Source organism: Rana temporaria, chromosome 9, assembly GCF_905171775.1.
Source record: "Rana temporaria chromosome 9, aRanTem1.1, whole genome shotgun sequence".
NCBI classification, from domain to species: Eukaryota; Metazoa; Chordata; class Amphibia; order Anura; family Ranidae; genus Rana; species Rana temporaria.
In genome coordinates this window covers 83,857,817-83,882,532 of record NC_053497.1, presented here as the reverse complement: position 1 = coordinate 83,882,532, position 24,716 = coordinate 83,857,817, and the positions used below count along the sequence as shown (strand labels likewise).

General features: G+C 39.9%; 1 protein-coding gene across 1 annotated transcript in view; it reads left to right on the top strand.

The window, feature by feature from the left end:
* Window positions 1–23,876, top strand: part of NRK (Nik related kinase) — a 297,759-nt gene extending 273,883 nt beyond the window's left edge. The window contains exons 30-32 of the mRNA XM_040323823.1: window positions 10,062–10,221; window positions 15,717–15,856; window positions 22,946–23,876. Of these exons, the coding sequence (XP_040179757.1) occupies window positions 10,062–10,221; window positions 15,717–15,856; window positions 22,946–23,029 (384 nt within the window). The 3' untranslated portion in view covers window positions 23,030–23,876. The remainder of the gene's footprint in view (window positions 1–10,061; window positions 10,222–15,716; window positions 15,857–22,945) is intronic.
* Window positions 23,877–24,716: the final 840 nt, after the last annotated feature.

Below are 24,716 nucleotides of genomic sequence, written 5' to 3'. Positions count from 1 at the left end.
TCTACACTGTGCTGAGGCTCTTGATGAAATTTATACTGTTTCATAACACCACATATTTATTTAAAGAGAGTCAATTTTCATCTTTGAATTTTAGGCCGGAGCCCTGATGACGTCACTCCGCACAAACGCGTGTGGGAGCCACCGGTCACGGCACAGGGCTCTGAAGGAATGACAGGGGTGGCTGTTCCTTCAAAGTGCACGTGCCAGTGATGTCACTGGCTGCATGTACAGTAAATATCTTCTAAACAATGCACGTTTAGGAGATATTTACATTACCTATAGGTAAGCCTTATTATAGGCTTATCTATAGGTAAAATTCAAAGATGAAAGTTTCCTCTTTAAAGCTATATGTGGTGTTATGGAACAGTATGAATTGAATCAACAACCTCAGCACAGTGTACACTGGCAACATATAATTGGCTGTGGAATTTATTTCAGTTTTTTTACAATTAGGCTCCATTCACATCTATGCGACAAAACGCCGGACGCCGGAAGCTTCTGCCGCTAGAGGGGAGAATTCCCATTGCTGTCTATGGAGATGGTTCACATCTCATAGACGCCGAACGCCTGAAAAAAAGTCCCGGACCCTTTTTTTCAGGCGACATTGGCGTTCGCCCATTGACAGCAATGGGAAGAATCTGAAAAAAAAAAAAAAAGATACACACTCGCGGCAAAATACGCTGCGTATGCCGTACGCCGCTGTCGCTTGCATACAGCAGCAGCACTAAAATTGTTTTTATTTACATTTTTGGTAAAAAAAAGGCTTTTTTCATTTATTTTTAGCAGCGATGCATGCTTCTTAATTAAGCATTAGGCCCACTTTGAACAATGGATAGAAATTGTTCAGTAGTTGGCTGAGCCTGGCCCTGTTATTACTTATTCAAAATTGTTCTGCCTGCAAGCTTCTATAAGATTCTTGTTAAGAAGAGACTGTAGAAACTAAAACTGGCCAGCAATAGGACAAAATGAATGTGTATTTGCTGACATATACAGAGAAAGTATAGGCAGCAGTTTTGCTGAAAGAATTAGGAGAACGCACATAGCACAACGTTAAATTCATCTTCTTTTTTTTTTTTTTTTTGCAATTGTCTTTTTATTGAAATTTTGAAACATAGAATATGCCACACAAAAAGTAAAGCGAAGATACATCATGAGGTTTACTCATAGAAAGTAAAAAGGAAGTAAGTAGCAAGTGGGCTTGCATTACAAAGTAATATACAAAAAATAGGGTACAATTTAACCGGTCAATACAATCACATAAGTCAAAGTGTTGCAGGTTATGTAACAGAGCAATAGGGTAGCTAAATGTTAGTATTGACCAACACATCAATGATGACAAATATGATTCAAGTAGTACAAACACTACATATGTTTTTTTAGCAGAGACCCTATAGAATGCAATGGCGGACATTTCAACTTTTTATCTCGCACAGTATTTGCGCAGCAATTTTTCAAACGCATTTTTAAAAAAAATCCGTTTCATGCTTTAAAAAAAAAAAAACACAGTAAAGTTAGCCCAATTTTTTTGTATAATGTGAAAGATGAAATTATGCCGAGTAAATAGATACCCAACATGTCACGCTTCAAAATTGCACACACTCGTGGAATGATGCCAAACATTGGTACTTAAAAATCTCCATAGGCGATGCTTTAAATTTTTTTACTGGTTACATGTTTTGAGTTACAGAGGAGGTCTAGGGCTAGAATTATTGCTCTCGCTCCAACGTTCGTGGCGACACCTCACATTTGTGGTTTGAACACCGTTTTCATATGTGGGCGGGTCTTACATATGCGTTCGCTTCTGCGTGCGAGCACACGGGAGAGGGGCACTTTAAAACTTATTTTTTTTAAATGTTGACACTTTTAAAAAATATAATTTTTTTTGATCACTTTTATTCCTATTATTAGGAATGTAAACATCCCTTGTAATAGGAACATGGCATGACAGGACCTCTTTACAGTGAGATATGGGGTCAATAAGACCCCACATCTCACCTCTAAGCTGGGAAGGCTAAAAAAAAAAAAAAAAAAACGATCACTGCTTCATAGCAGAAGTGGTGCAGTTTTTTTGAATGCAGAGGCCGGGCGTGATGTCATAACATCGCGCCCGGCCTCCAACGATCATAGAGACTTCAGCGACCATCTGGTCAGCCAGAAATCTCTGTGATTATCATCCGGGGCCAGCGGATCCTGTCACCGACTCACCAATCGCACAGGTGAGTCAGTAGAAGTACCGGAGGGCGGCGGAAGTCCTCTTTCGCCGCCTGTAGGAACAATAAAGCGACGGAACAGCCGCTATGATTGTTCCTATGGTGTAGGGAATCGCCGGCTGAAAATGCTGATATCTAAATGATGCCTGTAGCTTTGATGATATCTTTGCATGCACATAGATTTCTATGTTTAATTTGCCTCCACGGGAGGCTTTCTGAGTGTGGCTCCCAATGATATTATTAAGTCATTTTACCATATATGCTTCCCTAACCTCATCCAAATTCCTCTTATCCAAACAAAGATATAAGTGATTGTGGTCTGGACTCTTATGTGAATTATCGTTTAATAACGCAGCCAATTAAAATAATTTTTCTTCCACAAAAATTCTCGTACTATGTAATCTTTTTTATTATGCCAATTTGTTATCGGAGTAATTCTCCACCAAAGCTAATTTTTTTCTCAATTGTTGTTAAAGATTTGTCAAGTGTAGGCGTATGGTTTTAAACTTTTTATTTATTTCTCTTTTTATGAGGTTTTTGGAATGGGTCCAAAGCTGAATTCAGATATTTAGAAGCAGTCAGCTTCAATCTCTCCTGTGAAAATCTGCCCTGATACTTGACCTCATTTGAGTCTTTAATGGGATTACTGTGAAGGGTTATAAAGTTGAAGCTGAAGAGTAAACTTCACACATCCAATTCACCCTGTTGCCTGGGCCCCCCTGCTGGCTTGGGCCCCATGCAGGAGGACTGGTGGTACCCCCTTATCTACGGCCCTGTCCTTAATATAATATACTAAAAGTTGCTTGTAAGTTAGACAGTATACACTATGTCCACCCCCACCTCATCTTTCTTTCACAGTACAGCCAAGTAAATGTAAATATGGTTAGTGAACATAGGAAAACAAGTAGTGTTGTATACATTTCTGTTACACTAATGTCATCATTACCTGTATTTCATATAGTGTTCAAAGCTAGCAATAATTCATTCAACATTCACAGTTTTTTTTTTCTCCTTGACCTGGGTTGTTAAAAATAGAGCATCCAATAATGCTAGACATATTTCACAGAGAAATTATGTCCTTAATTTAAGGCTCCCCTAAGGGATTTCCACTAATTTGTGCTTTTTTTTTTTTTTTTTTTTTTCGTGATTCTTCTAAAAATAAACATCTCTCCTCCCTGTTCATTGTCACGGATCTGAAATAGGGTAAATCCTCATAGCTCTGTTGATTATCGATCAGATTTTTCTTAAACAAAGGGGTCATCTGATATCAGAAGTCTTTGCAGAATCTTTAATTTCTGCATCACTCCATCCTGCAGAGCAGTTTGTCCTCAGAAAGAAAGACTGCTTTATTTTCTGTTCGGATTTTTTTTTTTTTTTTTTTAGTCTTCTGCGTATATCTTTTTTGTTTCATCTGCTCATGAAAATACCAAGGCAACGCATTAAGATTTCTTTACAGCTCTGGGTACCAGTGTTGGTATTGCGGATAGTGATGGCAGAGAGATGGACTACAGAATTTGGCCTCCCCTTATTGTCTCTGGCAAGTACATTTCCTCTTTACCACTTGTTACTCCCAACTGAAACTTTGCAATGCTTTACTTGTCAACATAGATTATAGCTATGACTGGAGAAAGGAATATGTATATGTACTGCATATTTGTGCATTTGTTTGTGTTTGAACGTTTTACATATAAAACTAATAGTTAATCTTTAAATATTAAATATTATTCAGAAGATTCTGTACTGTGGGTTAATAGACTGTATTAGTTGCTGGGAATTACTGGGTGGCCCCACAAGACAATATATATTTAGATCTCTCAATAAAATTGACAAGCTGGGGTTGATTTACTAAAACTGGAGAGTGCAACTGCTGGTGCATTTCTGCACAGAAACCAATTAGCTTCCAGTTCTTCAGTTCTAGCTGAAGTTAGAAGCTCATTGGCTGCCATGCACAGCTGCACCAGATTTTGCACTCTCCAGTTTTAGTAAATCTACCCCGCTTAACTGTCAGATTTCTTTTAGAAAATCTGTTACAACATGACCATCCAATGCTTTGTAATTAATTAATATATTAACCAACACATAAATCTGTTACTTAGACCAGTGTTTCTTAACCTGGGTGTCTCAGTACACTGAGGTGCCACCTGGGTTTCCCGGGGGGTTTTGAGCATGCAATTCAGTTTGCACTGGATCAGCATCATGTGTTGCCCGGTACAGGTGGGCCAGCTGCCAGCACCATAGCAAAAAATGGCTCTGTGATGGGGAGTGCCCTGTGATGAGGTGCCCTGTGTGACTGGGGGCCTTTTTGATGCAGGGCTTGAGAGATAGGAGGGCTCTGTGATGGGAGGACTTTGTGGTGATGGTGAAACTCCTGTGTGATTGGGGACTCCTGTATAGGGGTCTTTGATGAAGAGGGGTGACTCTGATCTGTTGAGGCTCTATCCTTGAATGGAGGGCTCTGTGATATAATGGGGGGCCTCTGATGTGAAAGAGATGCTAAAATGATGGGAAACCTCTGACCTTATAAGGGACCTCTGATGTGAAGGGGGGGGGGGGGGACAGGTTTCTAATGTAAAGTTAATTTCAGCCAGCAGTTGTGTGCATTGTCTCAGACTCAAGCTTCCCATTGACAAGTAACATTTAAAATTGAAGAAAAAAATAGATTTTGCATAATTTTAAAGGGTGCTACTACTGAAAAAAAGGTTGAGAACGGCTGATGTAGACTGATGTTTACAACTGTGTTGCTTTCCATTTCGGTAACACATAAGCAAGGGTAGCTGGAAAGGTAAAGATGAGTAAATATGTTCTGCATTTACCAAGTTATAATAATATTTTTTACACAGTACAGATAAGCTGTAATCCCCCCCACCTCACATGATATCACCGTGCCCATGGGATGCTCCTCCTTCTGCCCACCCCTTGTCTCTGTCCTGTCTAGACCATATTGAATGAGCCTTGTAAATAACAAAATACATTCAGTAACCTTTATTTTTTTATATATTCAAGTAATGGTAACAGAGAAGCCATTTCTAATTTTGCATTTTCTATATGTATTACTAGGACATGGTTAACTTACTTTGATAGCCAGTACAATGTTTGCTTGTTTTACCAAACGATAGCATATCTTGACAATGTAATGTTAGCTATCTGATGGATCTAAATACAAACATGATACGCAAGTTAATATTTAGAACCTTTGTAATACTGAGCTACTACATTAATTAAGAAGGGTCATAAATGCTAGTTTTGCCCACCTTAAGTTGACGCCCCATTGCATTCTTAGTATTGAGAACTAGAGCCATGTTTTATCTTGCCCTGAAAAAATAACTGAATAAATGAAGATATATTAGTTTCTGTAGTTTCTCCTTGTTATTTTATAGCCACTTCAAATGTAATCATTTTAATGTATGTATGTAATGTGCTTATAACCTTTGAAACTTTGAAGCATATTGTGTTTCCTACAGGCTACAGCCATAAATTGTATATGGTTTCAGGGGTTGTTTTGGGGAAGGATTGCACTGAAGTTTCTAGCCTGTGTGAAAGGTGATTGATAAATAAGATGCTGGAAGTGTTTAACATTGCCCAACATCATGGGTCCAGGGAATTACTGTATAAATGGCACATGTAAAGGGAAATGATAAGCATGCTCAAATGGAGTAATGGAATAAAGATAGTAGAAATACATTTCTGAAGTAAAAAAAAATAACAAAATTTGAAGAAATAGGAGAAAAGTACAAGAAATAAAGAAAACAATTATATTGAAGTGTTCACAGTGCTTTTTTATCAATAAAAACTTAATTAAAATGTGGATCATAAATATAACATGACTCATAAATATGATTTGTGATCAAAAGTACATTTTTCAAAACCAGTTACCTGCATACCATATACATCCTCTAGCAGTGTAGTTTCTACTATGTTGTTTTTTTACATGATCACATAGAGATGGTATCTTTTTAGGAGTATTCATTTACATTAATGAGTCCATTACAAGAAAAGAGTGTGTTACAGTGCTGTTGAGAATCTGTGAAAACTGCTTTATAAGTCCTACTAATTTCTGACTCGTAACTGTACTGCTACTTATTGCTTGGATTTGCGGTTGCCCTATATCCATGCAAATGTATCCTCATGCAGGCAATAATGGCCAGAACAGAAGATGAACTTGTGTCTATGGGGCACCCTCAGAAAATTAAACTTGAACGTTTGTCATAGGAAAACAATTTAGGTCAAGTTCTTTCAAGATATGGTGTCAGAACTATGTATGCATTCCTTCCCGTAACCTAAATTTCCTAAACATAAAAACTTCTGCAAAGGAAATGTTTCACCAAAAAACATTGTGAATCAGATTATAATGAATGAATGAATGAATGAAAAATTTATATAGCGCGGCACATGCGAACTGAATCGCCTCTGGGCGCTTGTTGTTTGTGTCTCATGCCTTTCAGAAAAGCAGGGTTTTGATCTGCCTTCTGAAGGACAGGTGGTTTTGCTCCAACCGAATGCTGGTTGGTAAAGCATTCCAAAGCCTGGGGCCCTGGAAAGCAAACCTTCTTTCTCCTTTGGACTTGTATTTGGTTTTAGGAACCTTGACCAGATTTTGGTCGGTGGATCGCAGAATGCGGTTGCAATTGTGCGGTTTGATCTTGTCGCATAGATATCTAGGAGCCTTCCCATGGATGCACTTATGTGTCAGGCAGAGTGCTTTAAATGCAATTCTGTCTTTCACTGGCAACCAGTGAAGGGATCTCAGTGAAGGTGAGATTGATTCCCAAGATTTTTTCCCAGTCACCAGTCTAGCGGCCGTATTCTGTACGACTTGAAGACGAGCGATTTGGTACTTGGGTAGCCCGAGGTAAAGGGCATTTGCATAGTCCAGTCTGGAATTCACGATTGTTCCCACCACGACTGCTACGTCTTCTTTGGGGATAAATGGAATCAGTCTGCGTAGTAGGCGCATCAAATGGTGCGCCCCGCTGACTACTGACCCTATTTGTGCGTCCATTGTCATGAAGGTGTCAAACGTGACTCCCAGACTTTTGACTTTGGAGCTAGGGGAGATGATTTGTCCCAGGATGGGAGATGGTGTCCAGTTTGTTGTCGGTTGTTTCTTCCGACTGGCATCGAAGATAAAGAGTTCTGTTTTAGCGCTATTGAGTTTGAGATAACTCTTAGTCATCCAGTTTTCTATTGAAGAGAGACATTTCTCTAATCTGAGATGATGATCCTTTTTATGGCAGATGCGAAAATACAACTGCGTGTCGTCTGCATAAGAGTGATAGAGTAGTTCTTGGCTACCGATAATATCAAAGAGAGGACGAAGATAGATATTAAACAGCACCGGTGATAGGGGGGATCCTTGGGGGACCCCACATGGCACCGTGCGTTTTTCTGACGTGAAGGATCCCAGTTTCACTGTTTGTGATCGGTTTCCGAGAAAAGAGGAGAACCATGGTAAGGCATCTTCTGAGACTCCGGCGACTTCTGTTAGTCGTCTCAGTAGCAATTTATGGTCTACTGTGTCAAAAGCTGCGCTTAGGTCCAGCAGAACCAGGAGACACGATTCTCCTTCGTCTGCGGCCTCGAGCGCATCGTCCCATATTTTCAGTAAGGCCGTTTCTGTACCGTGTCCGGGACGGAACCCGGATTGAAATGGATCGAGTAGGTTGTGGGTGTCCAGATGCTGTTGCAGCTGATTTACCACCACTTTCTCCATTATCTTGGACAGAGCATTTAGACCTGTTATGGGACGGCGGTGAGTTGGGTCCATAGGATCCAAATTAGGTTTTTTCAAGATCGGCAGGATTGTGCCCTCTTTCAGCAGGGAAGGCACTATGCCTTCCTTAAATGACTGATTTATAAGCTGCGTGATCGGAGGCGCCAGGATGTCGGCACATTCCTTCAGTAGCTTGGTGGGAATGATGTCATTGGGTGCTGTGCTGTTGCGCAGCGCACCAATGAATTTTTTTGTGGTATCGATGGAGATGGGTTCCAAAGTGAACTTAGTTGATTGTAGAGGCGTTCCGTCTGTGTTTTGATTGAAGAGGGGGCTGAGTGGAGTATTGTTTTGCCGAATACTTACCCGAATTTTTTCAATTTTGTTGATGAAGAAATCCGATAGTTCATTGCAGAACTCTTGGGTGTCTGAAGTGGGGACTTCAAGACATCCCGGATTCATGGTCTGGGTGACCATCCTGAAGAGTTCGCGTGGGCGATTCATTGCGCTGTTAATTACCATAGAAAAGTGAAGTTATTTGGCTTTGAAAATTTCCTTGTGATATCGTGTTGTTACTGCTTTGTAGAAGTTGAGGCGGTCTTCTGAAGGACTTCTTTTCCAGGCGGCTTCCGCCCTTCTGCGCTCTTGCTTCAATAGCGACAGCTGGTTATTGAACCAGCTGGACTTTTTTGCCCGGCTGCGGAGTTTGCGCTTTGGTGCTGCTAAGTCGGTAGTACCTTCAATCATTCTCTGCTGTATATGGCCAGTTTACATTGCTAGGCTAAAATGAACTTAATTTGCATAACTAGATCGAATATAAATTTCACACTGGTTTATGGTCTGGGCCTTTGATTATAACATATGATATTATACATCTATGTTACATGAATCTGCAAACTGTATTCGGGTCCTTAACCTCCCTGGTGGTTTTCCCGAGTGTGGCTCGAGGTTAAATTTCAGTACCATTAGCGGTAACCCTGAATCGGACTCAGGATTGCATTGCAGGATACTGGTGCAGTATACTTACCTTGTCCAAAGGATCCTGCGATGTCCCCCCACTATGTCTGTGGGCTGTGTCCTCCGTCCGATGCTTCTGTGTGCCAGGCTCTGTTCCCTGTAAGCGGCGTGATGCATGGGGGGGAGCCTGGCGGCAAATTCAAAAAGTACACAACACAACACATACAGTACACTGTAATCTTACAGATTACATTACTGTATGAAATCATTTCACATCCCTTTTGTCCCTAGGGCTTTGTCCAGTGCCCTGCATGCAGTTTTATATTATATATATATATATATATATATACTTTTTTTTCTGCCTGGAAACTTGAGATTGTCCATAGCAACCAAAAAGTGTCCCTTTACGTCAAAAGTGGTTTTAGACCAGCTAGAAAACAGTGATAGTAAATTAGGACACTTGCAGAATTGCGTGATAGTGAATCGTGGGAATTTTTTTTTTATTATTATTTATATTATTATTTTTTATAAATATTTATACCTATTTATTATATTATAATTTTATGATTTCATGTTTCAAACTTTATCATACCCGGGATGTCTACTAGACTCTTGTTTGGACAGATTTAAGTGAGTTATTCCTAAGAATTACATGCCAACAATATAAAACGCCAAATTTCTATGCAAAACAATTGTACCGCTTTGAGTTGCAAAAATCTGACACAATCATACTGCCAGGGTGGCTACATGGCTGGCTTACGAATGTAATTACAACCACAAGATGTAATTGCTAAGGGTTTTCTGTATCTGAGAAAATCTCCAATAAACCCAACACTCTCGGTACAGAAAATTATAGGAAATGTTTAATTATATTATTTGTACCAGTTTCCTTGCAAATAAGCAAAGAAAAAAAATGTAAGGCTAAGTTCTTTTTCAATACAGTAAAGGTTAGGATCCAACCTCTACTTCCAGATATTTACCTGCATTTTAATGGAACCTTTGCATGAAGTCTTTCTATTTCAGCGTAACTTGGAAAAGATCCTTAAATTATGCTTCGTAATTTATTTTCATACATCTGGATAAACAATACTTTATCTAGAAAGGTCTAATAAACAATGCAACATGGTTATTGTGGCTTTTGATCATTTTAGAAAGAAACTGATGGAACAATACTGTAATTTCAGATCCAGGGAAACATTCACCCACATGCCATTATCATCCTTCCCAACACCAATGGCATGGAACTTCTGCTGAGCTATGAAGATGAAGGGGTTTATATTGATACATATGGACACTTTACAAAAGAAAATGTACTACAATGGGGAGAAATGCCGGCATCTGTTGGTGAGTTCTGTTGGGGAATGGTGTTGTAAGTTATTCTGATGCATATTTTATTTTTACTTTTTACTTTCAAATGTAGAATGTAGCCATCAATGTAGATAATGTTAAGGGGCATACATAATCAGAATAGACAGATTTATATATAAGTAAACCCCTGAGGGGTGTACTATCAACTGTCTCAGCTTCTTTAGTTCAACACTGTGCAGTAAATTGAATCTGAATTAAGAGCTGCCTTAGACACTGACTCTGATAGTTGTCCTGGTCTGGCAACAAGGGCATTAAGGAACAATCTTCCCAGCTCAGTACAGACGTATCCAGGTTATTGGAACACATAGCATGCATGTTGTCTGTGGTCAGTGTTACAGAATATTGTTTGTTTTAGAAGATCTCGTGAAATCTGCTTCTTTTGGTAGCTGCTGGTTATTGTTATTTTGGCACTTTGAAAAAATCATTACTTATGCACATCAGCACAACAGACATGATACAGGAGATGGTCAGAGACTGTGGACATGATAAAGGAGATGGTCAGAGACTGCAGACATGATACAGGAGATGGTCAGAGGCTGCAGACATGGTACAGCAGATGGTCAGAGGCTGCAGACATGGTACAGGAGATGGTCCGAGGCTGCAGACATGATACAGGAGATGGTCAGAGGCTGCAGACATGATACAGGAGATGGTCAGAGGCTGCAGACATGATACAGCAGATGGTCAGAGGCTGCAGACATGATACAGCAGATGGTCAGAGGCTGCAGACATGGTACAGCAGATGGTCAGAGGCTGCAGACATGGTAAAGCAGATGGTCAGAGGCTGCAGACATGGTACAGGAGATGGTCAGAGGTTGCAGACATGGTACAGGAGATGGTCAGAGGCTGCAGACATGGTACAGCAGATGGTCAGAGGCTGCAGACATGGTACAGCAGATGGTCAGAGGCTGCAGACATGGTACAGCAGATGGTCAGAGGCTGCAGAGATGATACAGGAGATGGTCAGAGGCTGCAGACATGATACAGGAGATGGTCAGAGGCTGCAGACATGATACAGGAGATGGTCAGAGGCTGCAGACATGATACAGGAGATGGTCAGAGGCTGCAGACATGATACAGGAGATGGTCAGAGACTGCAGACATGATCCAGGAGATGGTCAGAGGCTGCAGACATGATAAAGCAGATGGTCAGAGGCTGCAGACATGATACAGGTGATGGTCAGAGACTGCAGACATGATACAGGAGATGGTCAGAGGCTGCGGACATGATACAGGAGATGGTCAGAGGCTGCGGACATGATGTGCCAAGTAGCCAGCATTGGGTTCTGATGCGCTGCTGCTGCCATGGAAACAGAGACCAGTGCTGTCAATAGCAACCATGGTTGTTTGCCCAATGGTTCACTGCTGGATTCCCCCATCCACCTGGAATGTGTAGATGGGGGAATTTTTTTTTTTTCAGTGTAAAGCCCAAACTAACAAAAAAAAGCGATCAATATGAGTGCTAACTGGATCTTGGAAGGATAGCAGGAGAGGGAGACAGAGGAGAGAAAGGGACAGTTCAGTTATATATGTACAATGAAAAATGCAGTGCTCACTCATTCAGGGACGAGGCTGGAAGTTCACAGCTTGGAATGTGTAGCTGCCGACTGTGTTGTTCTTCATATCTCCCGCGCACCCCCCCCCCCTCCTTCTCTCTCTCTCCTTCACAGCTGTACATGGGGATAGGAGATTGGGCGGGCTGGGCAGACACAGAGGGGGAGAGGAGGAGGAGGGGTAGCCTGTATGCAATGCTTTGTTTCGTTGCTTGGAGGGGGGAGTGAACTTTGCTGGGCTGTGTGTGAGCCGAGTGTCAGAGAAGACAGCCACCAGCCACCAGCCCCTAAATGTACAGACTGATTTCTTCTGTCTTACGGACGGGAGAGATCATTTCGTTTTCTCACACTGTCACAGGGATAATGGAGTCTGGAAACACTGCACTGAACCCCCACAGTGCAGGATCTCCAGGGACTTCGGCAACCCTGATTGTTCCGCCACTCCCACGGATGTGATGACAGCCAGTGATCTGTCTCACAGCTCCATGCAGGTCTGCACTGCACGTCAGGCAGGTGAGAGGGGTCACTGTCCAGTGTCCCGAGGTACAAATTCTGAGGAGGGGGGAGAGCCTGGGTGGGGGCAGCATTCTGAGATAGAGGCTACATCACCCATTGACGGGGAACGGCACTAGGTTTAGCCAGCCGATTGATGGCTTAAGACGCTGCTGTGAGGGAGGGGGAGGAGACGCAATGACGTCATGCATAATCGATTAACACAGGCTACCGCATCGATGCAGAATCGGGCAGGGCATTATCTCGATGCATCGATGCGGCGATCATTTTCAACACCCCTAGTGTGCATGAGGCCTTGACTTGTCCATTATATCCACATTTACAGCACATTTACCAGTAACATTACAAATTCAGTATACTGTATGTGACTAAAAGAGAAAAAAATTCCCATCAGATATGCAGAGAATATTTATTAATTACCCAGCAAGTTTTTCAGAATATTACTGCACTGCTACCTGATAGAATGGAAATACGTGTGTGCAGCCAATTCATTAGACAGAACATAAAAGGAGTATAGTACAAGCTTCCTAGAAGACTGAAAAGGGCTATTTATAAAGTCAATATTTGAGTTCTCCCTCTGAGATGATGCATAATGTTAATCAATATCTTAATCGCTTTCAACCTTCTGGCTGTGGCTCTCAACTATTTTTCCAGTATCCGACTAGAGTCATGGACACTGTTGGAGTGTAGATCTGCTGTAAGGTTGTATACATAGGATAATATTGCAGGTTACGACCATGTGTAATCTCTTATGAACTGTAAGACCTTTCATTTAGCTGAATCAATTTACAGGAAACAGATTAGTGGATTAGAAAGACAGGCTTAACTTTCGATTTCCATTTAAGCCCACCTGTTTTTACTGGCAGCATAAAACGTTGATTCCCATGTATTTTTGTCAATGAACATAATCCATACGTGCTATTGATGTTTGTTATTGCACCTATTATGGCAGCACTTTTATCAAGATACATGGGAGAGGGGTTTGGGACTTTATATGAAACATGCAGGGAGGCATCACGGCATGAATGTGTCTGGCGGGTAATTGGGAGTTGTGACCATATATATTGCATAGTGACATAATGCATACAAAAATTTTAAATAGGTAGAATGTATTCCATGTAATACATAACATGGTAGCATAATGGCATAGCAACCCATCGGTTCACAATGATATCATTATATAAAACACCAAACTCATTATTGCGTGTCAACACAATAAAAATAAATGATTTGAATTGGTAAGATCCAGTAGAACATAATGTTGGTTACTTTTTTGCGATGTAAACAAAGGGGCATCTAACAGCTGGAAACGTTTTGTGGCTAACTTCCACTCTTCAGGAGCAAATGCAGTTTAGGTGTCTATAAAAGTGTTAAAAATTCAATTGGGTATGTCTATAAGAGGAGGAGGGGAAGGAAGATGCAAAGGTGGATCCCCCACTCATACTTACAGACCAACTATGAGTCTGGGCACAGGCGTGGAAAGCTGGAGGCTGGCTGGGAGGGTCCGCCTGTGCCCAGACTTATAGTCGGTCTGTAAGTATAAGTGGTGGATCCACCTTTGCACCTTCCTTCCCCTCCTCCTCTTAAAGAGATACTGAATTGAATAGTTCATATTTTATATTTTTATAGACACCTATTCTGTATCTGCTCCTGAAGAGTGGAAATTAGCCCCGAAACGCGTCAAGCTATTAAATGCCCCTTTGTTTACATCTCAAGATTGTTACCAACATTATGTTCTACCGGATCTTACCAATTCAAATCATGTTTTTTTATTGTGGAGACACGCAATAATGAGTTTGGTGTTTTATATGATTATATCATTGTGAACCAATATGTTGCTATGCCATTATGTTATGTATTGCATATGGAATACATTCTGTCTATTTAATATTTTTGTATGCATTATGTCACTATGCAATTACCCGCCACTGCTCACAATTACCTGCCGCTGCCATACACATTCATGCCGTGATGCCTCCTTGGCTGCATGTTTCATATAAAGTCCCAAATCCCTCTCCCATGTATCTCAGCAATTAGGGATGGAGGCACATGTACTTTGCCTCATAAAGTCCCAATCCCTGTTTTCTCCTTAATCACTCTTATCAAGTCTTAAAGGGATCTATCAGACTAAAACAATTTTGCATTATGTAAACTTCTAACTTTGTGATACATTGTATGTTTATCGTTGTTGGTAATGTCTGTCTTTGGACTGTTCTGAAGGTTCAAAGATGAGCTGCCTTTTCTTGTAGAGCAACATGGAAACCAATATCCACACAAATGCAAGTGTATTTTCCCTGTTAGCTCAGAGTGTTTCTAAATTCTTAATGTTGCTACATGCATGTTAGGCGCAATTTTTTTTAAAGGTATAATGGCCGTTTGAAGGAATTTGGGGGCCCCAAGCAAAATGGACATGGAGGCCCCCCTCCCTATGTTTTTTTTACCCTCCCATGTTTTTTTTTTTTTACTCCCCTTCCCTCCCTATGTTCTTTTTACTCCCCTCCCCCCACCGTACCACACGGCAGGACATTCAGTTTCCTGTTCCTGGCCCGACTGAAAGGAAGTGAGCACTCAGTGTGCACTTCCTGTCAGTCCAGCCGGGAGCAGGAAACTGAATCTCCTTTACCACACGGTACCCGGCTAGACTGACAGGAGGAAGGAAGAGGAGCTTGGCCACGCTACAGGGAAGGGGAAGAAGTGACGAGAGAGGCAGCAGTGCTGCAGCTGCCTGAGGCTCTCTATAGAATGCTCAGGCGGCTGCAGCATTTATACAAAGCGGGGCAAGGGCCCTGCTTGGGGCCCCAGGCCAGCTCAGGGCCCCAAGCAATTGCTTGGTTTGCTTGCCTTGTCGCGACAGGCCTGGTGGTACAGTGGGTGCATTCAATACAATATATGCCTTTCTGATTCCTAAACCCTATTTTTGCAAGCTTTGACTGACTTTTATAATAATGTTTAATGTTAAGAAGACCATTTTAAGCCAAAATGAAATCTTCCTGCATGCTGTTAAGAATTAACAAAATTAATGAATATATCAGCTGTAAGCAACTCATCCCCTGGCCCAAAAGGGGTACCCAGAGATCCAGTGTAAACAAGGCATCAGGTGCATGTCTGTGGATGTCATACTGACTTCATACGCCTCATTACTTTCAGAGTGCTGCACACTTTTGGCCACATATTCCGATACATTATGAAGCTTGTACACTCCTCTATGCTTGACCTGCATAGCAGGGCTTGTAAATTAATGTCATTTTTTCTCTATACATAGTGGATGTCAGAGTGATTGCTTTCTTGTAATCTACTGTATTTCACAGTGTTTTGGAAAAATATATTACAGCTTTTAACTTTCATGCTAATTTATCTGACAAGCTTAATCTTAGTGTTAACACAAACTTTATCCTTTTTTATCAGCTTATCTACAATCTAATCAAATAATGGGATGGGGAGAGAAGGCAATCGAGCTGCGATCTGGAGAGACGGGGAATTTAGAAGGGGTTTTTATGCACAAGAAGGCACAGAAGTTAAAATTCTTGTGTGAAAGAAATGACAAGGTAAAGTATTTGTAACAACGTGAATTATATACATGATTATGACTGAAATAGGCATGTCATTTTTTGTGATTTACAAGGTGATCATTTATTTTTAGTATTACTATAAATGTGAAATGGTAGACTTTCATTAAATGTTTTGCACATTTAGGTAATTTGTAGCGGGGGTCCCACATGTTTTCTGTCTATAGACCTTTAAAGTGGTAGGTCGGTATAGATCATATTAAAGTGAACTAAACCCTCCCATCCCTTAAAGTCAAGGAAGCTGCCATATTAGCCTCTCTTTGATCTGCAGTTGCCATGATGCTGCACATGTTATCAGTTATGACACCAGCCATTTGATGGCTTGACAGTTGAATTGAGAGTCAAGCAACTGTGACAGTTATCATTCATGATATGCCTTGAATGGGAAACTGTTAAATCTATGGGTTTAGTTGCACTTAAAGTAGTTTATAGTACATAGGTACTTCAAAAATAAGTTCCCCAGGGGGCTAATTTACAACTTTCACATGCTCACTCCAGGAAAGTATATCTCAGTAATATGCAGGGCTGTATGTAGACGTTAAGCTGCTTTAGGCACATTTGAATAAGTACACCCCTCTGTACATGCTCTGCCCCTTGTGTCTTTCTAATGTTGGAAACTGATGCTTTTCAGTTGTTCCAACTGTCAAACGGATAGGAAAGATGGTTTCATGTTTCCTGAAAGAGCCTTCTGACCCCCTAAACATCTTCTGTTGGTCCTTTTGTCAGGTCACCTGTGGCCAGGTGACAAGTGCACCCCGTTGGGGTCAGGGATCCACCACAGGGTAGTGAAACCTATGACCGACTGCTGCAATAAAAGAGGAAGTGTGAACCCAAGATCGCCCAGGGCGCGGAGTCTAAGACCCAGCTTTGTGTTCACCAGAGCCTCTAGTGGTGAGGATGGCCTTCGCCGCAGCTGGATCCAGGTCGCGACCCCTGGGATCCCCTAGGTCGCTGCTCCGCAGGGAGAGAGGGGAAGCAGCAAGCAGACAAGCGGTAGTGATGGGTAAGACGAGGTCGGGGCAACAGGCAGACAGGGGTAACCGAGGGACAGGCAAAAGGTCAAGATCACAGGCAAACAGGAGAAGTCAGGGACGAGCCAAAAACGGTACACAGGAAGATAATTGTGGCACACTGCAGACAGGAACTAAAGCAAACAACACTGTTGAACAGCACTGCAAGCCTGTAGTGCAACAGTTAATATAAACTTCCTGGGATGGCCTGGGTGGGGCCATACAGAAAGGAGAGGAGATAAGAAGGTAACCAGAACAGAGTCAGGTCTCTTAATGGACAGATGGAAACAGGTAAGCTGTCAGACTATTGCATATCCATGACACCTTTCTCCTACAGTTCTTGAAATGTAATCACAATTGTCTAGAGACTAACAGATATGTTATAAATTGGGAAAAAGTTATGATTTGTGAATTGCTATGCTTCATACTGCATACCCTAAAAAACATTGCACCAGACACAGACCAACATGTGGCAATATGGAAAATATAGCCCTGTTTTTTGCCCCAGATATCTATTATACCTCACTCTTATAACTACTAGCATCATCTGTGTGCATATTACAACATGTTCCTCCCCACTTTACAAGTTATGTTAATAGTACTAACCTATCTAATGGGTATAGAACAAAAATGGCGGATGAAGTTCTGCTCTCAATCTTCTCTCCTCCCCAGCCTCTGTTAAGCTCATTCAATGATTAGCAGCAGATGAATAATGGTATTCATGTGGTCTTCCCTTTTTGTATACTTGCCTCCGAGAAGCCCTAACTGGCTCAGAGGGTAGCTGTGCCTTCTTAGGCCTCCTTGGGTCCTCCTATGAAACATGCACTTTTCTGCACATTTCCCTGCAAAGGCACATGGAAAACAATGACTTTCTTTATGCCTTGTTCACACCACAACACAAGTGCCACTTGTGTATTTTTTATGTGCAAAAATATGCATATTTCTGCGTAGAAAACAAAAACGCACATAACACCAGCATTGTAGTGTAAACAGAGCACATAAAAAACTGTTTGTTTTATTTGTGTCCTTTCAGAGACGTACATTTTTACACATGGCGTGAACGAAACCAAAATATTCAATGCAAGTTAAACCTGCTCATTTTTTCCAATAGCTTTTGTGCATGTATAGTGTGAACGAGGCCTCAGTGTTGCTCTGCATGTGATTTCAGGAGGCCGATATCAAGAATAAGTATATTTATATTCTAATGAATATCTACAGTAACTGGATTTAAAATGGTATTTCAATAAATGTATGCCTGGTCAAAGCATACAAGGCACACGCCTGGACATAATACAATTTAGCCCTGATAAACATATTGCAATTTCTTCTCTATAATGCATTCCTTTAGAAAGGAAAATGTGAACAAACCTAATTTTAAACAGAAAAATAAAACAATTTAAACCACTAAAAGTGGGTAACTAGGGTTTTAAGCCCTAGTACCTGTGGGGGCATTTGGTTAGTTATATGCACATGATAAAGAATTACCACGTGGCTATGGATATTCCTTTTTAGCAGGTATGGCTAAATGCTCTGCCCAGGGCCGCCATCAAGGGGGTACAGGCAGTACACCTGTAAGGGGCCCGGAGGTCCCCATGGGCCCGGATGGCAACCCCCTTTTTTTTTTTTTTTTTTAGGGGTCCGGAGGCCCATAGGGCCCCATATGGCAACTCCCCTTTTTTTTATTTGTTTTTTATTTAAAAAAATATTTTTTTTTAATATATTTTTATTTTATTTTTTATTAAAGGGCCAATTTTTTTTTTTAGAGGTCCCCAGGTGGAAACCCCCCCTTTTTTTTATTTATTTTTTATAAAAAAAAAAAAATTCTAATATATTTTTATTTTATTTTTTATATATTTTTTTATTTATTATATATATATATATATATATATATATATATATATATATATATATATATATATATATAATATATATATACATATATATGTATATATATTTATTATTATTATTATTATTATTAATAAAGGGCCAGGGCCCCGGATGGCAACCCCCCTTTTTTTATAAAAAAAAAAATTATATTATTTTATTTCTTTTTTTTCTTCTTTATATATATATATATATATATATATATATATATATATATATATATATATATATATATATATATATATATATAATATATTTTTTTTTTTTTTTATTTATTATTAAAGTGCTCAGAGGTCCCCATGTGGCAAACCCCCTTTTTTATTTGTTATAAATGTTTATTTTTTTATATATATATATATTTATTTTTTATGTTTTTATTAAAAGGCCCAGAGGTCCCTAAGGCCCTGGATGGCAACCCCCACTTTTTTTTTTATATATATATATATATATATATATATATATATATATATATATATATATATATACTTTTTTTTTATTAAAGGGCCCAGAGGTTTCTTTTTTTTATTATTATTATTAAAGGTCCCGGATGGCAACCCCTCTTTTTTGTAATTTTTTCTTATAAAAAAAATAATAATAATTTGTATATATATATATATATATATATATATATATATATATATATATATATATATATTTATTTATTTATTTATTTTTTATTAAAGGCCCCAGAGGTCCCCAGGGCCCCGGATGGCTACCCCCCTTATTTATATATATTTTTCTTTATTTCTTCTTTTTTTTGTAAAGGCCTCCCCCCCCCGCTTCTCAATTCGCAGCAGCCCCCCCCCCCCCCTCCCGGTTCTCTGCTCCAGGGGGCCCATGCCTGAAGCTGTGTAAGGGGCCCCATAATTCCCGATGGCTGCCCTGGCTCTGCCTAATGGAAATAGGTTACATTCCCAGCTTCTTTCCGACTTTTAAATGAGCCTGATTGTGTCAGATTTGTGTACATTACTACACCACTGTTGGATAAACTGAGAGCTGTGTTAGTGCCAGCTTATATTTTCTATACTGTTATGTTTTTTTTAAGCATTGTGGTTTCATAACCCATAATTGGACATACTGAATGAATGACTTGCTTAGCATTTTCTTTACGCCTTAGGAATTTCAGGCAGGATTTGGCTAACTAATATGATAAGCTGATGCCCCTGTCACTAAATGAACTCTACTGTCATCAGGTAATTGTCCCATCTCTGGCCCCAGAGAACAGCCCCATGTGACAGAGCAATGACTAATAAACTGGACATTAATGACAGAAGCTTGACTGACCCTGTCTTATTGTCCTGATTGCTGCCACACATATCACCTCTCAAATACTGAGGCATTAGCCTGGGATTCTCTGAAATGCAAAATAAAGTGCCATAACATACAGGCAGCATTTTAGAGCTATCTTGATCAGAACAATAATGGAAATAAAATATAGAAATAGATTCACTATAGTTTACAACCTAAAAATTGCTATATATATTTTTTGGCTTATCACAGATTTTTTGTTTTTGCCTTTTGTGCACAAGCTTTAATCTATGCTGTGTAGTCAGGCTTTCTTAAAGTGAGTTCTGGATATTTTTATTTTTTAAATAAACCCTGTGGCAGTCACCGCTCATAAATTATAAATTGGCATGTGTTGTATATTATACAGTTTCCGGGCCTTTGTGCACCTCTTAGAAATTACTTTTAACTCCTGATCCAGCATGCAGCCATCCTGATTGTGGGCATCTGGCTACCAGCATACACCTCCCGATCTAGCACATGTGCAGTGGGAATGAATCACGGCCTACTGTCCAGTTGGTTGCCATAGCGTCGACGGCGTTGGAAGAAGTTTCCGCCCCATTGCTATGGCAACCTATTAGGCAACCCAGAAGGAATTTCCATTTGTGAAATAACGCAATGCTAGCAGCGGGAATGCCCATTGCCTCCTGGGATTGATGACACTGCTATCTCAGGAGCCAATGGGCAAGCAGGAATTATGTACCTTGCTGCGGAAAGGATGGAAGGAAGGTGAAGCCTTTAGCCTCAACAAAAGATAGAAAATTAAAAAATAAATAAATAAGGATCTGAAAATGAATGAGCGATTGGCAATAATTACAGCCATTGTTGTAAATTAGGCTGGAACTCCACTAGCCTAAAACCATGTAAAATATAACAAATGACAGGTAATCAAAATGCAACTGTCACTAATTTGGATACAAAATAAACATAGCTTTCATTGTAATGCAGGTCTTTTTATAAATTATCATGGTGCATTTATACTGCTTTATGCCTAGAAGAAAGAATACACTATACATGATTTTACACTGTGCTTTGTATATTTAATTATACAATATAACAACCCAAGTAGGAAATGCCCCACCATTTAGAGTTCTCATATGAATATAAAAGATATACTTTTAGATGGTATAGTCTTTGAAGTTTTTTTTTTTTTTTTTTAATAACCAACATCCTCCTTATTTTGAATCAAGAAAAAAGAGCAGTGCTAATCTAATGTTGAATAATCAATAAAGTGCTCAAAGTACCAAAGACACAACCTATCATGTGTGTTTGTCCAAAACATGCACTGTGCATACATAAGTACCCAATAATAATCATATACGGACTGTATATAAATATCAAATGTTTCAATTCACATTCCAGTAACGTGCTTCAAAACTCTGTGCAAGTGTGCCATACAATAGTGTTAAAGTTCAATTAACTGCTCCAAAAAAGTCCTTAGAAATGTTCCATTCAAAGTTCGGTGTCACACTGTTCCACCCTTTGAAGTGCTTTGCTTTTCAGAGTGCCCCCCTAGGTAGAGTTCACTCACCAGAAGCAGCTGACACCTTATATATAAGTAGGTCACAATGCGCTTTTGTTGTGCCAAAATCGCTCTCTCCAAATGATTCCAACACTCTAGGGCAGTGATGGTGAACCTTGGCACCCCAGATGTTTTGGAACTACATTTCCCATGATGCTCATGCACTCTGCAGTGTAGTTGAGCATCATGGGAAATGTAGTTCCAAAACATCTGGGGTGCCAAGGTTCACCATCACTGCTCTAGGAAGACCTCTTTACCACCTTTACCTTATATTTAGGGACCTAAATCTGAAAGAAAAACTATCATTGCACAACAAATTTTATTTAAAACACTACTGGACTGTGATTTGAACATTTGATATGTTATATATATATATATATATATATATATATATAACAAATTATTTATAGGCATTTATGTATGCACAGTGCACTTTGGGAGAGAGTGTGTGTTTGTCCAAAAACAAAAATCTATAAAACACAACATTAGGTTGGCACTTTGAGCACATTATTGATTGAACATTAGAATAGTGCTGCTCTTTTTCCTTGATTCAGCCACTGCAGTGCAATACCAGGGGTGCACATAGAGCGGCAGCTGGGTAGTCAACATAACATATACATGTGCATTTTTTTCTTGAGGGCAGGTAACAATCAAATATTTATTAGTATTCCCTTTTGCCAAACCTGATTATATAAAAGGAGTCTATCACCATAGCACAGTCTCTAGATTCCCAGCTGTACCAATTCTTGTCAGAATTCTTGTCCCTTTCCTTTAGAGCAGTGGTCTCCAAACTGTGGCCCGGGGGCTTGATGTGGCCCTTTGCTTGCTTTTATCTGACCCTTTGGAACACTTTTCCTTCCAATGAAACAAGAGATTATTCCTCTGACTTACACCAACAATGGGGCATAATTCCTACTACTGAAATAAAAAATGGGGCATTATTTCTCCCATTGATGCCAAGGATGGGGCACTGACATCAATGAGGGGGCACTATATCTCCCAATGACACCAGCGATGGGGCACTATTCCTCCACCTACTACCAAAGATGCTTTATTTACTCCCACTGATGCCAGGACACTTTCTACTCCCAATGGCCACAGTCTGGCCCAAAGTCTGGAGGGCACTAAACTGGCCCTTTGTTTAGAAAGTTTGTAGACCCCCACTTTAGAGTATGAGACAAGTACATGTCAGTACTCTCAGTACAGTCTTCTGATTAAGCATTAAGTGTCACATTTCTGAACCAGGATAGGAGGACAAGATGGTAGATCTCGCTAAGCTATTGGGATTTCAAAACAAAAAATGTATCTCATGTGGACTGTGTTGTTGCCCTCTAGAATTCTAATTGTGTTATATTATTTCCTTTCCAGGTATTTTTTGCTTCAATGCAGTCTGGTGGCAGCAGTCAAATTTACTTTATGACTCTTGGACAAAATGCCCTGTTCAGCTGGTAACCAAAAATAAGAATCTAGAAAACCGAACAGTAATGGAGGCCATGTAATACTACTTCATTGATATGCATTATAGTCCAAGAAACTCACTATTTGTGCTGGATCCTGGTTGTTGCAGGTGTTTATTTTGGTTGTAATTTACATCTGTAAGTCACATGTAGCATTCCTGGGTTTTAAGTTATGTCTTCTGTATGAATATACTTGTCTATTACAGATAAGTTGGTCTCCCAGTAATTGTTGACGTGTTTAATATGTCCGAGGATGCAGGAAGTTGGATAGAGGGTTTTTAGGTGCCCGTTCTACAAACTACAGAGGCTAAGGAGTCATGAAAGATAATATAAATACATACACATATATTCAATATTTCAAAAACAATTGATTAAATTATACTGGTACCTAACCTTAAATCGTTTTTAGTTTTCAAATTTGTTGAGCTCATATAGCATATCTATTTTCATCCCTCTACTGATGTCAAGGTTTCTTAGTGATACTCTGGTGGGTTCAATCCAATCTCCGCACCAGCTTCATATATCTCTCAGGGACTGCACTGGTAGCACATTTTCTGCTGCATTCTTCATATATTGTAAGCTACATGAAAACCTAGAGTAAGAAAAAACCCTAAGAGCCACTGGAAGAATTAACTAGTTGGGACGGTTTGAACCTTTAAAGTGGTTGTAAACCTCTGACATGAAATATGAACAGAGCATATCCATCTATAGTGTGTACTTAATGTGTACTCAATCCAGAGCACCAAGTATAATTTCTGTCTGCTGCCTTGTTCCTCTGCTTTCTGCATAAGTCACTTCTGACACTTTTTTCGGACACTAATGCCACGTACACACGGTCGGGATTTCCAACAACAAATGTTCGATGTGAGATTTTGGTCGTATATTCCGACCGTGTGTAGGCTCCATCCGACATTTGCTGTCGAAATTTCCGACAACAAATGTTTGAGAGCTGGTTCTCAATTTTTCCGAAGCACAAAAATCCTTTGTATGCTCTGAATCATTGAACTTAATTTTTCTCGGCTCGTCGTAGTGTTGTATGTGCCCGTGTTCTTGACGTTTGGAATTTCTGACAACATTTGTGTGACCGTGTGCATGCAATACAAGTTTGAGCCAACATTCCATCTGAAAAAAATCCACGGTTTTGTTGTCTGAATGTCTGATCGTGTGTACGCGGCATCAGAGGTAAAAAGGTAACAGAGGAGGGAGCTCCAGTCTGCGATTGACATCCTCAACTCTTTGTGAAATGGGGTGTCCCTTCCCACCAAGCTGTTCTCACTAAGCTCTGCAGAGTATAATTTCAACTCCCTCTCCTCTGCTTTCTGAATGCTCAGACAAACCGTATAAAGTCTGGACTTTGAATGGTTGTAGAGAAGAGAAGACTACAGATAAACAGGTACAGCTTATAAAGGAGAATTTGTTTTGTCTCTGTGTATTTCCTGAGGGCAGTCACTTCACTGTGTATATGTATGGGTTTACATCCTCTTTATTGAAACAAAATGCAGTGTTTAAATTAGTTACCCATATTAGCCAATCAGCAAGTATATTTATTTCTTAAAGTGCTCATAATTGACAAGAAGTGTAATGTGTTATTATAAATCCTGAATATGAACTGTTTTGTTGAAGAATCCTAATGATTTTCGGGTAATTATCAGTTTCTGTTAAATTGCACTTTTGCCTCTGCA